We start from the raw sequence: 15,766 nt of genomic DNA, 5'->3' as shown, positions 1-15,766 counted from the left end.
AGCTAATATAGGAAATTAGGAAAGTAGCTTAAAGGGCTGGAGTACAGACCTAAAACACAGAAGTCATAAGTGTGGTCCCTGGAAGCACATCGTTCCCTGAGCACCAATAAATGTGGTCCTGGTGGTCCCCAGAAAAACTGGGCCTGAGCATCACAAAATCACTAGCACAAGCATTGATCTCACAAAGTGAGCCTGACATGACTGAGAGAGTATGGCTGGTAGTATCCCCAGAAACCCTTGAGAAATGCTTGGAAGAACCCCACCCAAAAGAAGGTAGACAAATGAATAAAGGATATAAATATCAAATGCTATTCTATGAAAGACAATAATTAACTTGCTATAAGTTATCAAGTATTAATTAATTCAATATTTTCCTTCATTAAAATTGCAAGCTAGCCAGTAATGTTTTTGTTTTGCTTTTTTTTGGGGGGGTCACACCTGGTAAAGCTCAGGGGTTGTGTTACTCCTGGCTATGCACTCAGAAATTGTTCCTGGCAAGGGGGACTATATGGGACGCCAGGGCATCCAACTGTGGTCCATCCTAGGTTAGCGCATGCAAGGCAAATGCCCTACAGCTTGCACCACTGCTTTGGCCCCTGTACTTGTTTTTTTTTTTTTTGAAGAACAATCACCAGCTGGCTGTCCTTTTCAAATATTAAAATAATCAAAAATGTACTTTATTTGTATTTTTGTTTGTTTCTTTGAGGGCTACACACAGCAGTGCTTAATCTTGGCTCTGCAATGAAGGATCACTCCTGCAAGGCTTAGGGGACCAAATGGGATGCTGAGGACTGAACTTGGGTTGGCTGCATGTAAGGTAAATTAAAAAAAAATTTACCACCTTGAGAGAAAGCCTTTATTGAGAACTTTCTATATGCCAGCTTCTGTGCTAAGCCCGTTATGTGAGCTAATTCTGAAACTCACAATAGTTCAATGTTATAGATATTATTGTTAATTTACCTTATGGGTAATGGAAATTAGAAGATGCCAAAATTATCTACTCCAAAATAGCTTATTTTTATAGTCCTTTTGTGTGCATGTGTTTTCTAAAAAGTCATATGTAAATATGGCATACCCTAACACTAACATCCATATTCTTGAGTATTATTTTGTTTATCTTAGAACCTTATAATTTCTACTTCAAATGAAGAGGTATGCTAAATGTGGTACAGATAGACAATTTAAAAAAGGCTAGACACTGCTTATTGACTTCAGGTTTAGGACATATATCTAGTAAATATTAGAAACTGTTTTAAAATTAAACAAAATGGTTAGCTGCTTTCTATCTCTCATAAGGATGGAGAGTAAATGTTCTCTGGATTTTTGCAGGTAAGTTTAAATTAAACATAAGAGACAAGACCTTCAGACTTCATCACAGGTTTTTAGAGGGAATTCATAATATTTTCCGAAAACCTGTTTAAGAATATGTCAGTCCTCTTTAAGCAGGAGAGTGATGCACAAGATTAAATCTGAGGTGAGGTGGGAGAACGTTTCTATAAAAGTGAGTTTAAAACTCACAAACTGTCAATGGGATACTTGAGAGATTGATTGTTTCTGTATTATGTGGCCTAAAATATATGTTTCCCAAATGTACCTTGGTGATTTGTGAATCATTGACGCTAACATCAAATGAGTGGCTTTCTGGAAGATACTATATTCAAATCCTCATCACCAGCATGACAAATTTCTGAGATACAAACTTTAAAGATTTAATACATTTTATTTCCACTCTTCTTTCTCTTGTCAACCAAATCCATTAACCTTTTATCCCCAGACATTGCCTCCTGTTGTTTAAAAGGGAAATTCTACACAATGAAATCCCTGAAATGATATTTTTTCAGAAGAAAAATAAATACCAGTTTATTGGAGTTGAGACTTGTCCCATAACACATCGGAATATGCATTATTTCACTCATTAAGGTTCAATATCTTCAAGGTAGAATAAGATAGAGCTATGGAGTTGTTAAGGGAACTCCTCCCTTTATTGAACAATAAAGTAGTTTAGCTTATTGATAATTCACTCTCTTGGCATGTTCTAGTATTTTAATTGCCAAGGATTGGTTTTGCTGTTTGTTGTTTTCTGTGTCTGAGAGAGAGAAAGAGTGAGAGAGAGATAGAGAGACAGACATATAGACAGATAGACAATCAGAATAATGTTTTTAAATATTATTATGTAAGATTTTATCCATGATTCTTGAGTCAGGAGTACCCTTCAACTCCAAATGCTAACAGGAAAATTTTTAGCAAGAAAAATTTCCATATTTCCAAGTGAAATGAGGCAGAACAAATGAAAGAGGATGCCTTGACTTGGATAGAGAACTGAAAGCATATTACTAAGAGGTATAGCTATGCCTGTGAAAACACAGTAACTCATGTCAAATAAATTGTACATTTTATAGGAAAGAACTCTAGACTCTGGGTTTTCCAAGCTAAATCACACGAAAACACATAATCCTTTTTCTTCTTATTTGAACTGTTAGATGACAGGACCAAATTACCAGAAAGACCAAAAATAGTTTTCAGCCTTTAACAACTGAAAGGAATTATTGCTTCCAATTTGGAAATACAAAAGATTCTGTGCCCAACTCCAAACACTTCAAGGTTCTATCTATTTCTCATTAGTTGTGTGAAAAATAAAATTTGTAAGTAAAAAAGAATTAAATATACTCTGGATTTTAGAAATGGGGGAAGTCTTTGGCTAAAGTTATTTAAGCAGCTATATTCTAAAAAAAAATTAAGACAACTAATTTTCTCTTTGGCCCAAAGTGGTATCACTGTCCTTGAGTCTCTAAGAGACATTTACTTCTACTGGACTGGTAGGAATTATTTTACAGACCCCATCAAAAGCTATTAAGTCTGTAAAGGTAGTCAGGCCTTGAGCTCAAACTCAGCACTAAAGAACCCAAGGGACGTAATACATCTATTTTTCAATACCTGATGCCATTTTCATTCCAACCTTAATTGCACTTAGGTATTGGTTTTGGGTATAATATCTCCACTCATCTTGCTCCAGTTTCTACTATTCCACTATTAATACAGAGCTTAGGAAGCGTAATTGCAGTGTGTGGTAGACAGCGATTTTTATTAACTACACAGAAGAAAACTGTTTAGGGAGAGGCATTTCTTTCCTATTGATTCAATCAAAATAACTTGGAAGAAGAGGTTGTGATTATTAAATTCTTCTCAAGAAGGCATCTGATAAAACTCAAATTCTTTCTCACCATTTTTTTAAAAAATGGCATATAATTTATTTAGATTTTTGTCACTTATAAATTTTGTTCTCACTTCTTTTGAAATTTGCAATTTGTATAGGTGTTATTTTTTTTTTTACTAAACAGAGAGAGGAGACATACATAGAGGCAGAGAATATAATCAATGATGCTATCTGTAAGACAAGAAGTTGCCTAGCAATGCCAGTGAATTAAAAGTGGGAAGCAAAATAAAATGCTGTGAAATTACAAGAGGTTTCAGTGTTAAATTGGTCTGCAGTACTTACCAAGTGGACTTTAAATGAGAACGATGAAGGATTTTCTAGCAGCATTGTAAAAAAATAGTTGATCATTTTTCATTGTTTCCTATCTTTCAATTGGAGCAGTATACCCAATAGAATTCTGCTATTTTTGAGTTCATTACTGGGTAAAATCTAGGACAAAGACATCTATGGATAAAGCCTACAGCCCTGTTAAGCCACTGGTATTTGAGTCCATTCCAATTGGACAAATTGAGTATAAGATACATAAATCTCTCCTATTCTACCATTGTTTTATAGGTCATAGCTCATATGGAAAATGCTGCTCTCTTTATTGACTTCTGAGTTTCAGATTCTATGAAGTTTTTTAGGCTAGTAGCAATCCTTTTGTCTCTCACCCTATCTTTCTCAACATAAAGTCTATTAACATGAATATATAAAAGATCTCAAACTTGTGAGGAAAATGAAGAAGCTTTTTCTCATTTAAAGATCTAATTTGTCTTTTTCTAGAGACTGTTAAATTCTTCTTTCAAGAAGAAACTACATCCAGAATTCTGGGAATGTCATTGGATCATGTTGTTATAAACATCTATAGAATAGTGCCAGACACTGGAAAGAGAATAAGGAACTGGATTTTATAAAGATGCATAAGTTATTAGAAATATTTTTTATAGAAAACTGTAAGTTTATATACTTGGAAAACTGGAATACTAAGCACATTCTTTTTGAAAAAGTGATAAATCATGTGTGAAGGCCTGCACCAGACATTCATCCATGTTTTCAAGGAGGAGAAAACAGGAACCAGGATATAAATGGAACTTCAGTGTTGAGATAAACTATGAAGTGGAAATCAAGAAATCTGGATTGTAGAAAAAGTTGTGACACAAACTATATGTCTTGAAACAAGACTTTTTTTTTGCGGTGGGGACACAGCCTGCAGCACTTAGTGATTATTTCTGGCTCTGTACTCATAAATTACTGCTGGAAGGCTCAGAGGACCATAAGAAATGGCGGAGATCGAATCTGGGTTGTCAGCATGCAAAACAAATGCTTTAACACTGTGCATAACTCCAGTCCCTAGAATTTTTTGATAAATATTTTTAAGTTTTTAATATGGGGAGGGTCCAACCTGTCTGTGCTTAGGAGTTACTCCTAACTCAGGGTTCAGGGAATATTCTTGGTCTGAGCTCAGCATGGGAGTCTTTCATACTCTTGACTGAACTAATTTTTCCAGCCTTTTGTTGCTCTTTTCTCAGTAACTATTATATATGTTAACCAAACTCCTTGGTTAATATATATACTAAATTTTATTTCACTTGTTCATGCTGTCCTTTGGACTACTGACACTCTTTTATTTCCTATGTTGCTATGCATGTCACTTTATCCTCTTTCAGTACCCAGGTCTTGTCCAGAATGATCAATTCCAACTATCATTGTCAAAGTAGGTCTCTACTCTTATACTCATTCTCTATTCTTAACTGCACTCTTCTCTCTGTGGCAAGTATCCTACTATAATTATTCCTCCTGGCCCTCATTTTTATTATTTTGGATATTATTACCATACTGCCTTTTATTTTTATTTATCCGACATAAAAGATTATTTTATATTTATCCCTCTCCCTCTGACTCATATAACTCAGCATAATGATATCCATGTCCATCCATGCATAAGCAAATTTCATTACTTCATTTTTACCTAACAGCTGCACACATGTACATCTTATTCCAGTCTTTTTTTATACCACATACCTCTCTTCAGATATTTAACATAACTTAATTTGTATAAAATTAAAATTATATTGACTAGGGACTGGTGATATAGTATAGAGGTATGGTAATTTCCTTGGATGCTGTTACTCCCAGTTTAATTCTGAGATTTACAGGATTCCTTGTATACCCTTAGGACTCCATAGTAAATGACCCACTCCATTCTCAATAATTTCTGTGAGGTAGATCTCTATCCCCTGAGCATCATATGATTGTACTCTTCATTAAAAAAAATCTTAAAATGATAGCTATCAATAAATGTAATAAAAGGCTTTCTTCACCTAGATTGAATATTTTGAAAGGTATGATCTAGGTATTTAATAACATAGTAAATAGTAAATAAATCTGACTTAAATTTTCCTAATGATAATTTTTTGTCATATACAAAATCTGATATCGAGTGACCAGTAACATCATCAATACAGAATAAGAGCATACTGAACTCAAGATCAACTAAATTTTGTGTTCACTGAGCATATGCTATTTTTGTTATAAACTAGAAAAAATTCTACATTTTCAAAGCTTTGAGTAAATGGTATTGCTTGAAATCTAGCATAAGAACAAAGCTTATTTAATCTCATTGAGTCTCAGTTTTCTCTTCTATAAGAAGACAATATTAGCATTTACCCTAATCACTACTGTAGTTGTAAAATAATATCTGAAAAATGCTTAGATAAGGCTTACAGCAGTAGCTAGTCTTATTATTATACGGTCACCATTTATCAGAAAAGTTAGTCATACTAATGAAGTAAAACAATCAGGTAGGGAAGGAAGGAAGGGAAAAAGAAAGGAAAGAAGAAAGGAAGGAAGGAAGGAAGGAAGGAAGGAAGGAAGGAAGGAAGGAAGGAAGGAAGGAAGGAAAGAAGGAAGGAAGGAAGGAAGGAAGGAAGGAAGGAAGGAAGGAAGGAAGGAAGGAAGGAAGGAAGGAAGGAAGGAAGGGAGGAAGAGAGGGAGGAAGGGAGGGAGGAAGGGAGGGAAGGAGGGAGGGAGGGATGAACGATGGAAGGAAGTTGGCTAATTTGTAGGTTGGATTGATAGTATAGCAGGTTGTTGGTTTGCCTAACATGTGGCTAACCAAGGATCAAACCTATGCATCCCATCTTTTAACACCACCAATGCCATGGCGTGCATGAACTTTTAGAGGAGCTCAGTCCACCAGATGTATCCCCAGATTTTCCTGGTGGGGTGAACTGAAATAACCCCCCATGGGGTTCTTCAAAAGGCCCACTGTGGACGCCTTTTCTCCTGTGTGGATAGTTTAGGAATTCCCAAAGAGAAATAGTCATGCTTAGTATTACATTTTCTGTCATTTCTTGGCCATCTCTCAGGCAATCTCAGGCAAATTATGACCTCTATCATATGATTTGGCTCAGAAATTCCAGCACCAAAGATTACTATGAAAATCCCTTTTCTGAATAATATTTACCACCTAAAATCAAGGACTATATTTTCTCTTTTTCAAATATGTCCTTGCAGCTGCAGTTTCTGGTAATCAAGGGCAATGCCAGAAAGCAGACCCTGGACTATTGATTCTCCTTAGAAAAAGGGAACCATACCTAACCACACCAAAGGGAATTTGGCTCCTTCCTTTATTTGACCTCTAAAACAGTAGAGCCCTATTTTCTACTTCCTACTTTGCTTTTGATTGTAAATTATTTTTCTATATACCTATGGCTGGCTTACTCCTATATATCAACCTTATTAAAAACTTTAAACTTGTTGCACTCCTGCCAGAAGATGTGTTGACCCCACATACTCTGTGTGTGCTTTCATTATTTCATATTTTATATTTTGCCATCCATTCAACCCACTCTTTCCTAAAGTGGGTTCATTGAAATCCCACTGATGGCTCTAGGACAGAAGCCACCTACAGCACACCAGTACTAATTCTTGAGTGCAGAGCCAGGGATAACTCCTGAGCACCACCAGGTGTAGCCCCAAAACAAAAACAAAAAAAATGATTTAAAGCAGACTCAAAAACCACCAACGGTGGAGAATAAAGTACTTAAGAATAACATCTGGTAGGAAGATTGAATTAATTGAACTTTAAAAACTGCAATTTGGGCCAGGAGAGGTAGTACAGGGTTAAATGCTTGATTTGAATGTAGCCAACCCAGCTGGATCCATAGCATTGCAAGGAATGATCCTTGAGTATAGAACCAGGAGTAATCCCTGAGCACAGCTAGATGTTCTTCTCCAAAATATTGAAAACACAAAAGTATTTCTAAAAGATTTGCCTTCAAAAGATTTTAGAATTAAATACAGAAAAACAGTGACTGCTTACCTAGTTCAGTTTTAGTGAGAATTTTCATTTTATACAAATCTCGGGGTTAAAATCATATAGAAAGAATGCTCCCTAGCATACTGGAGTAGACCATCAAGGGAAAAGTTTATAAATAAGAGAGCACTGTATATTTCTAAAAATGATGTAACTACAACCTAATTCAAGTAAAGCAGTGATAGGTGACTTGCCCGCTTTTACAATATACTGCTATAAAATATTATGTCTTAAGGTTCAGAGGAACTACTATTCATGTCTAATTGCCCCGTTTTCTTACCTGAACTCTCATCCAGACTCTCCTCAGAGATGTGCTCATTTTGATGGACCCACTCGCCATTACATTTGAAGAATATCTGCATGGCTGGTCTAGCTTTGCACTTCAGTGCAATAGGATTGCTCTTGATGATATAAGCATCGTCTGGTTCCTCTATAAAATGAGGGAGTGTTCCAGGGGCTGATGGGATGGAATCAGGGAGGACTTCCCCATTGTCAGCTCCTGCAAAATTAAAGAGATTGTTAGAACATAGTTAACCTTGTTAGGAAGAAAAACAAGACAACCAGAAACTGAAAGACTGGGGGTTTAGTAACTAGTTTTCATCAGACAGCAGTTAGTACCTAGCTCTCATTAAAAAGAAAAAAGAACACAGCAAATCAGAATGAAAAAGAACCAATGATTAAGTTTGTTCCTGTTATTTGTTCCTTTGTTTTTTGTTTTAATACACAATCCCAAAGCCTTGCAAAATATTCTCAATAAAAATTACAAGGATTGGGAAAGGGGGAAGAAGAAAATTCAAACAAGATTTTATTCAAATGACTCAAGTTAATTCTTTTTGCATGTCATTACAATAGAAACTCTCATAATCACTCATGGAAAGAATAAGCAAACCAAAAATATCTATACTGAAAAACTTTACTTTCCAGCAAAAAGTTATTAACTCAGCTTGTTCATATCACTTATATAGACAAATTGTATTCTAGGGACTGAAGAAACATAATATACTATCTTAAAATGTACATATCTTTAGGAATATATGACAAACATAAAAAATGAATGAGAACCCCTTAAAATGTGGGCTTTGAATCAAGTGTCTTTGCTAAAAGAAATAAAATAAATACCTGAGGAGTTAAAATCTAAGTAAAAATTATAAAACTCTCAGTTCAATCCACAACACCACAGATCCTGAGCCTTGGTTAACTTTGGAAGTGTGTGTGTGTATGCGTGTGTGTGTGCATGTGTGTGTGTGTGTGTCTGTGTGTCTGTGAGTGTGTGTCTGTGTGTGCGTGCGCTCAGAGGACCAGAAGAAATGCCCAAATTAAATCAGGATCTACTTAGTGCAAGGCAAGTGACTTAAACTCTGTACGATCTCTCTTGTCCTAGCACAAAACTGATGGCCAGGTTGGCCAACAGCACCTAGAACAGTCTGCAGGACCCATGGGTATCTTTTTGAAGACCACCTGCAAAACATTGAGAAAATACATATTTACTAAAATGAGTAGTAACTACCAAGAATTCAATGAGCAGTGAATATCCTAGATGCTTCTAAATTTTGAAATAATGGCTAGCGAGATGTATAGACTGTGTTCATTTATTAACATGTGTGAATAAATAAGGGCAGAGATTGTCATGTCTAAAAACTCAAAATCATTTACTTTATTTATATAAACCTTTGAGATGATCTGAAATTCCACTGGTTCCTGCAAAAATTCACTAACTTACCACTCCCCTCATCTCTACTGATTTCCCTTGGTCTATATCCGACCTCTAACTCTCCTCTGCTTAATCTAAGAATCTCATTTTCTAGGCTAAGAACTACAACAAATCACCAAACTAGGTTCACATTTCTATTTTAGGAGCAATAATTATATTTGTTTAAATGGAAGAAATAGATAAGGTTCTTGCCTAAATTTAGGGAACTGATGAGCAGAGAAAAGCATAATGAAAAGAAAAAAGTAGAAGAAACTTTTGCTTAGTTTTCTCTTCTCCCCACTTAAAACAAAGCTTAAGTCCTACAAAACTAACCCAGAATCAAGGAGACAATAGGAGTGAGGGCAGAGAAATCAGCATTGGACCAAGACAAACAGTATCTTGAGACTCTTCAAGGTCATTCCAGAGAAGGGACCAAGAAAGAAAAGAGCTTCATAACAAAATCATCCACAGCCTGGAAAAGGTTGTTGCCATTTAAAGCAAATTAGACTTTAAGACAAAGTGGGGAAAATAAGACATAGTAAAGTTTCAGGAAGAACACTACAGTTCACAAAGAGGATGGACACTACTCTGTGAGCTCAACTGGATTTCCAAATAGCAACAGAATAACAGAAAAAGCAGACCATTTATGATTCCACTAAGTCAATAATCTCAATAAGTAAACATTTTGTTAAAGGTAATGATAATTCATGTACTCAGGGGTATGTGCCTTTAATTTGTAAAGAAAACGAAGAGTATGACTGCCTAGAATTTTATTTTGTATATGTAAGGAAGAACATAAAAGTCTGAATTGTCATTGGAATTTGCAATCACTATAAATGCCACTACAGTCAATTAAAAATAACAATAGTTTTGTTTTCTACAACACATTTTCCCCCAACAAATATAGCTGTTTATGGGGGAGAAAAGTCTCTACATAAGCTATTAAAGAAACCTGCACTAGAAAAGACAACTCATATTCAGTATTTAAAAGTACAAAATATCATTACAAAAAACACCTATCCTAAACAGTAGAAGTCAACAATCCATAGAATATACATTCAAAAAGTTATATATAAAATAAAATAAAATATGGCTGTCACATTAAGTAAGACAAATTACATGATTGAATATCAGAGGCATTTTAGTGTTTTTAGATGATATTTACATCTTCATTAAATATATTATATATTAATTCATTTTCTTACTAATTCCTCATACCAATTTCTTTATTTTATAAATATCAAGTCCCTGCAGGCTTATATAAATCCATGAATTAGAGGAAATGACAAAGTTATTAAGAGACTTGGGCATCTAATTTTCACTCCTCCATCAGGGATTTGAGTTCCATCCAAATTAATTCATTGTTGCAGAAGAGTCACCTAATAAACAATACAACTCAAACCTACATGTTATTTGAGTAAATTGCTACTGGCATAGCTAAGTGAAAGATGTATTTTTCTTTAACTAACAACGTAGTATGAATGTTGAATTTACAGAGAGGTGGGAAGGGATCACAAGTAAAACTCTTTACTAGTAAGACTACATTAATCCAGCATAAATAAAATGACAAAGGCAATACATCATTAGATGAATCACATCTTAACCATCCAATTCACAAAACACAGGGGTCCCTAAAAGCAATCATATTATCCTCCTGTTATTTTAATAAATGTCCTCTAGATAAAGTAACAAGTTCAGTGTTCATCTGAAACTCCAGCAAGCAAGAGTACAATTTAAAAGTCTGAATGTGCTGGCAATCTCAAGGACCTTCATTAAATATTGATCAATCAATACGCAGGAGAGAAAAGAAAAAAAAAGCAGACTAAAGCATCTTAACTAGTATTAAAACAATGTCAAATTCATATTCATAGAGAAAAAGGCTCTGATCCATTAAAAAACAGCAATATAAGTAACAAAGAAAGATATTAGAAAGTCCCTTTCCTGTGGGTATGTGTATGTTTATATACTAACATTTATTTGTATACACAATGAAGTGAACATATTTTATTTTTTTAGCGAATGTTGGGATAATCTTTACCTAACTCTGACAAGTGTATCCAGCCCCACAAATTTATCTTGTGTTAATTTATCCCCAGTGTTCAGTTTCGTTGCTAGGCTCAAGCTTAAATTTCTAGTAACACTGTTACTTGCAGGAACTTTAGATTCCATCATCATGTTGCCCTCCAAGATAATAAACTTCATTTACTTACAGGGATTTGGAGTGATGTTTTCTCTCACTCCAGGGATTTCTCACATTCTCAAACCACTTAATTCCAAAAATGAACTGTAAAAAAATTTCTTATGGGATTCACCAAGCTAATGAGGAATTTTTTTTGGAGAGGTATCATACCCAGTGGTGCTCAGGACTTATTCCTGGATCTGCAGTCTAGAATTACTACTGGTGGTGCTCAGAGGAACATGTGTGATAGAAACTATCAAACCCAACACAGCCACATGCATGGCAAGTGTAGGTAGAAAATTTTTAGAGGGCTGAGAAATTGTTGATAGTTGCCATACTGTAGATGGGGTAGGGAAAACTAACTTTGGTACATATGGTAGTTTTATAAAAGATTGCATAAATATTTTTGAACTTAGAATCAATTTTATTTGTCATTTCCATGTATTTGACTTAGTGTTATGAATGATAGTGATTGATGCAGGCCACTCCCTTTCCCAGACCAAATTCACAACAAAGACCGAAAAACCCATAGGCTTAGGTGACTTATATGTAAGAAAGAATGGTCAAGTGGTCCTGACCTAGCAAATGAATCAAAAGCAGCAGTTTCTGAGATGTTTGTAGTCAAATCCTATTTATCAAAGAATTATATACTTTGAAATGCATTATTTTAAGTGATTTTATATTATACACATTTAGTACAGCTACTACTATTGTATAATTTTTTGTTAAATGTTTTCTAATTGTGATCCTTTCTTTTTAACAGAGAAATGTAACTTCGGCAGACCCTGCCAGAAACACCTCAGGTTCATTCTGTTCCAAATTTTTAAAAAAGTCTTGATTACTAAGATTTCAAAAGTATTTTTGCCAAAAGTTTTGAGAATATACATCAAGATACATAGTCCTGTATTGGATTCAACCCATGGTTAAGAAACTAAAATTAAGATATATTGAGATCACTATCATATATGTGGTCATTTTGTTGTCCTCTAAGTTAGATGACATATGACTACATTTTGAACATAAAAGAAGAGATGCAATTGGAATCAATTCTTCTCCATCTCATTCATACTATCCATACTGAGAAGATATCCAGACAAATATAAGAGGTCCCAAATGTGACAAAACTTGGAAGCTCAACAAATACCAGGCTACCTTCACCACCACAAAATTTGTCAGCTGATTTCAAGATTATTACTCAGAGGGCAGGAGTGACACTACAATAGCTATACTGCTTGCCTTGCATGAGGCCAACCAGGTTCAATAGGCTCAATCCTGGCATCTCATAAAGTCTCAGCACCATCAGAAATAACTATTAAAGTGAAGAACTGGGTGTGGCCTAAAAAACAAAACAAAACAAAATTCCCTACGTAATCTGAAGGTCAAATTTTGTTTTCCTTACAGAAAATATTACTCATTACTTTCTTCTTAAATAAAACCTTACATGCTTAGTTTCATTTAATGAAATTCTAGTGCTCTCAATGTCAAAGAATTTTGTAGACCAGAAACAGTGGACACCATATTAGCAGAAAGTGGATTCAGGGGATTCCATGGATTCAGAGATTCACTAAGAGGTTCAGTAGTGGAAGTACAGATGGTCCTTGCCTTGCACCAAACTCTGGTTTGATTCCTGGCATCTCCTATGGTCCCTTAAGCCCACTAAGAGCAAACCCTCAACAAAGAGCCAGGAGTAAGCTCTGAACACTGTTGTGCATGCCAACACCTGAAAATAGTAGAGCACTGTTTGTTGAGTGATTGCCTGTTAGTAATAAACTTTATAACTGATTTGTCTGTTGGAAATCTACTCAATGCACGTAATCTTCCTAACAACAATCTGGGATAGACACAACAAACATCTCATTTGCATCTGACAAAAATGCTTTCATAATTTGTCTTACCTAAGGTCATACAATCAGTGAGTAGAAGCAGAATTTGAATGCTGTTCTCTAATAGAATCTAACTCACAATTGTACCTATGTTTAGACAAATTATTTGGTGGTATTTTAGAAAGTACTACTTCTGGCCACAGCACTCAGGTCACAAAGCAGAAAAAATGATATAAAATGATAAATTATCTATGTGGTACCTCATCATTGAATAGGAGATTTATCTTTAAAAACTCTCAATTATCCAGTCAGCTAAACCATGATCCCAGGTCAGAATGAGTGTATTAGGAGCACATTATAGAGATAGTATTCAAAAAGTAACTTTTTGGGAGATCAACACAGCAAGTTACACAACTAACTATATATCCAATCGACTAAATATTCAAACTAATTCAGAAACAAAGACTGGTAAGAAACAAAATTCTCTGTAGTCTACATGTGGAAGCTATGGGTTTAATTTATATCCAACATATTTCCTTGAATATAAGGGTGAGCCTCTCCTAAACACACACACAGGAGATCATATATCATAATAACCAATGAGGATATTTTTCAGAGTTTCATTTTAAATAGTTTCAATCTTTTAAAGCAGGACTCTAGAAATAAATTTCATCAGAGTTTCATTTTAAATAGTTTCAATCTTTTAAAGCAGGACTCTAGCAAATAAATTTCATTTCAAATATAAGGAGTTGAACAGGAAACAATCCCAAACAGTTTCTATGAAGCTAAAATCACTCTGATACCAAAAACACAGACACCACAAAAAAACTGAATTAGAGACCCATATCCTTGATGAACACAGATGCAAAGGTCCTTAACAAAATTCTAGCTAATAGATTCAAGCAATTCATTAAATAGTCATACACCACAACCAAATAGGATTTATTCCCAAGATACAAGGATGATTTAACATCCAAGCAAATTAATCAAGTACATTATATCAAGAAAAGGAAAAATAAAAGCAAAGGTTTGTGTCAATAGATGCAGAGAGAAACTTTTCAAGATTCATCACCCATTCATGACAATAACTCTCAACATGATGGGATTCATTTTATCTGAGATCTGATTCAGAAAAGGTTGCCCACTTCTGTTTAATATAGCACTGGAAGCACTTATCATAGCAATTAAGCAATAAAAATCAAGAGCATCATATAAGAATGGAAGAAATCAAACTCCTATTATTGGCAAATATCACGATACTATATTTATAAAACCATAAAGACAAAAAAGGTTCTTAGTAACAGTAGAACTGTATTGTAAAGAGGCATGCTACAAGAATAATTTCCAAAAACACTATGGCTTTTCCATATACAAATAGCGAAAAAGAAAAAAATATTTTAAAAAGTCCCATTAAAATTTGTCTCAGAAAATCAAGGATTTAGAATCAACTTAACCAATGAGGTTAAAAACCTTGACATAGAAAACTACAAAACACTCAACAAAATCCTGGCAAATAGGATTCAATGCCTCGTTAAAAAGATCATCCACTACGATCAAGTAGGTTTCATCCCAGGAATGCAAGGCTGGTTTAACATCCGTAAATCTATCAACATAATACACAACATCAATAACAAGAAAAATAAAAACCACATGATCATATCAATAGATGCAGAGAAAGCATTTGATAAGGTCCAACACCCATTCTTGATCAAAACTCTCAGCAAGATGGGAATGGAGGGAACCTTTCTCAATATAGTGAAGGCCATCGACCACAAGCCAGTGGCAAATATTATCCTCAATGGAGAAAACCTAAAAGCCTTCCCTCTAAATTCTGGCACAAGACAAGGCTGTCCTCTCTCACCACTCCTATTCAACATAGCACTGGAAGTACTTGCTATAGCGATTAGGCAAGAAAAGGATATCAAGGGAATCCAGATAGGAAAGGAAGAAGTCAAGCTCTCATTGTTTGCAGATGACATGATACTCTACTTAGAAAACCCTAAAGACTCTATCAAAAAGCTTCTAGAAACAATAGACTCATATAGCAAGGTGGCAGGCTACAAAATTAACACACAAAAATCAATGGCCTTTCTATACACCAATAGTAATAAGGATGAAATGGACATTCAGAAAACAACCCCATTCACAATACTGCCACACAAACTCAAATATCTTGGAATCAACTTGACTAAATATGTGAAGGACCTATACAAAGAAAACTATAAAACTCTGCTCCAAGAAATAAGAGAGGACACACGGAAATGGAAACGCATACCCTGCTCATGGATTGGCAGGATTAACATCATCAAAATGGCAATACTCCCCAAGGCATTATACAGATTTAATGCCATCCCTCTAAAGATACCCATGACATTCTTCAAAGAAGTGGATCAGACACTTTTGAAATTCATTTGGAACAATAAACACCCTCGAATAGCTAAAGCAATCATTGGGAAAAAGAATATGGGAGGAATTACTTTCCCCAACTTTAAACTGTACTACAAAGCAACAGTTATCAAAACAGCATGGTATTGGAATAAGGATAGGTCCTCAGATCAGT

General features: G+C 34.9%; 1 protein-coding gene across 1 annotated transcript in view; it reads right to left on the bottom strand.

Moving 5' to 3' along the window:
• UNC5D (unc-5 netrin receptor D) overlaps nucleotides 1-15,766 on the bottom strand; it is a 639,701-nt gene that overhangs the window by 266,056 nt on the left and 357,879 nt on the right. Inside the window, 1 exon segment of the mRNA XM_049771507.1 lies at nucleotides 7,795-8,013. Within this exon segment, the coding sequence (XP_049627464.1) occupies nucleotides 7,795-8,013 (219 nt within the window).

The sequence above is a fragment of the Suncus etruscus genome, chromosome 4 (assembly GCF_024139225.1).
Source record: "Suncus etruscus isolate mSunEtr1 chromosome 4, mSunEtr1.pri.cur, whole genome shotgun sequence".
NCBI classification, from domain to species: domain Eukaryota; kingdom Metazoa; phylum Chordata; class Mammalia; order Eulipotyphla; family Soricidae; genus Suncus; species Suncus etruscus.
Note: the sequence above shows the minus strand (reverse complement) of the source record. Positions and strands in the feature narration are given on the sequence as shown.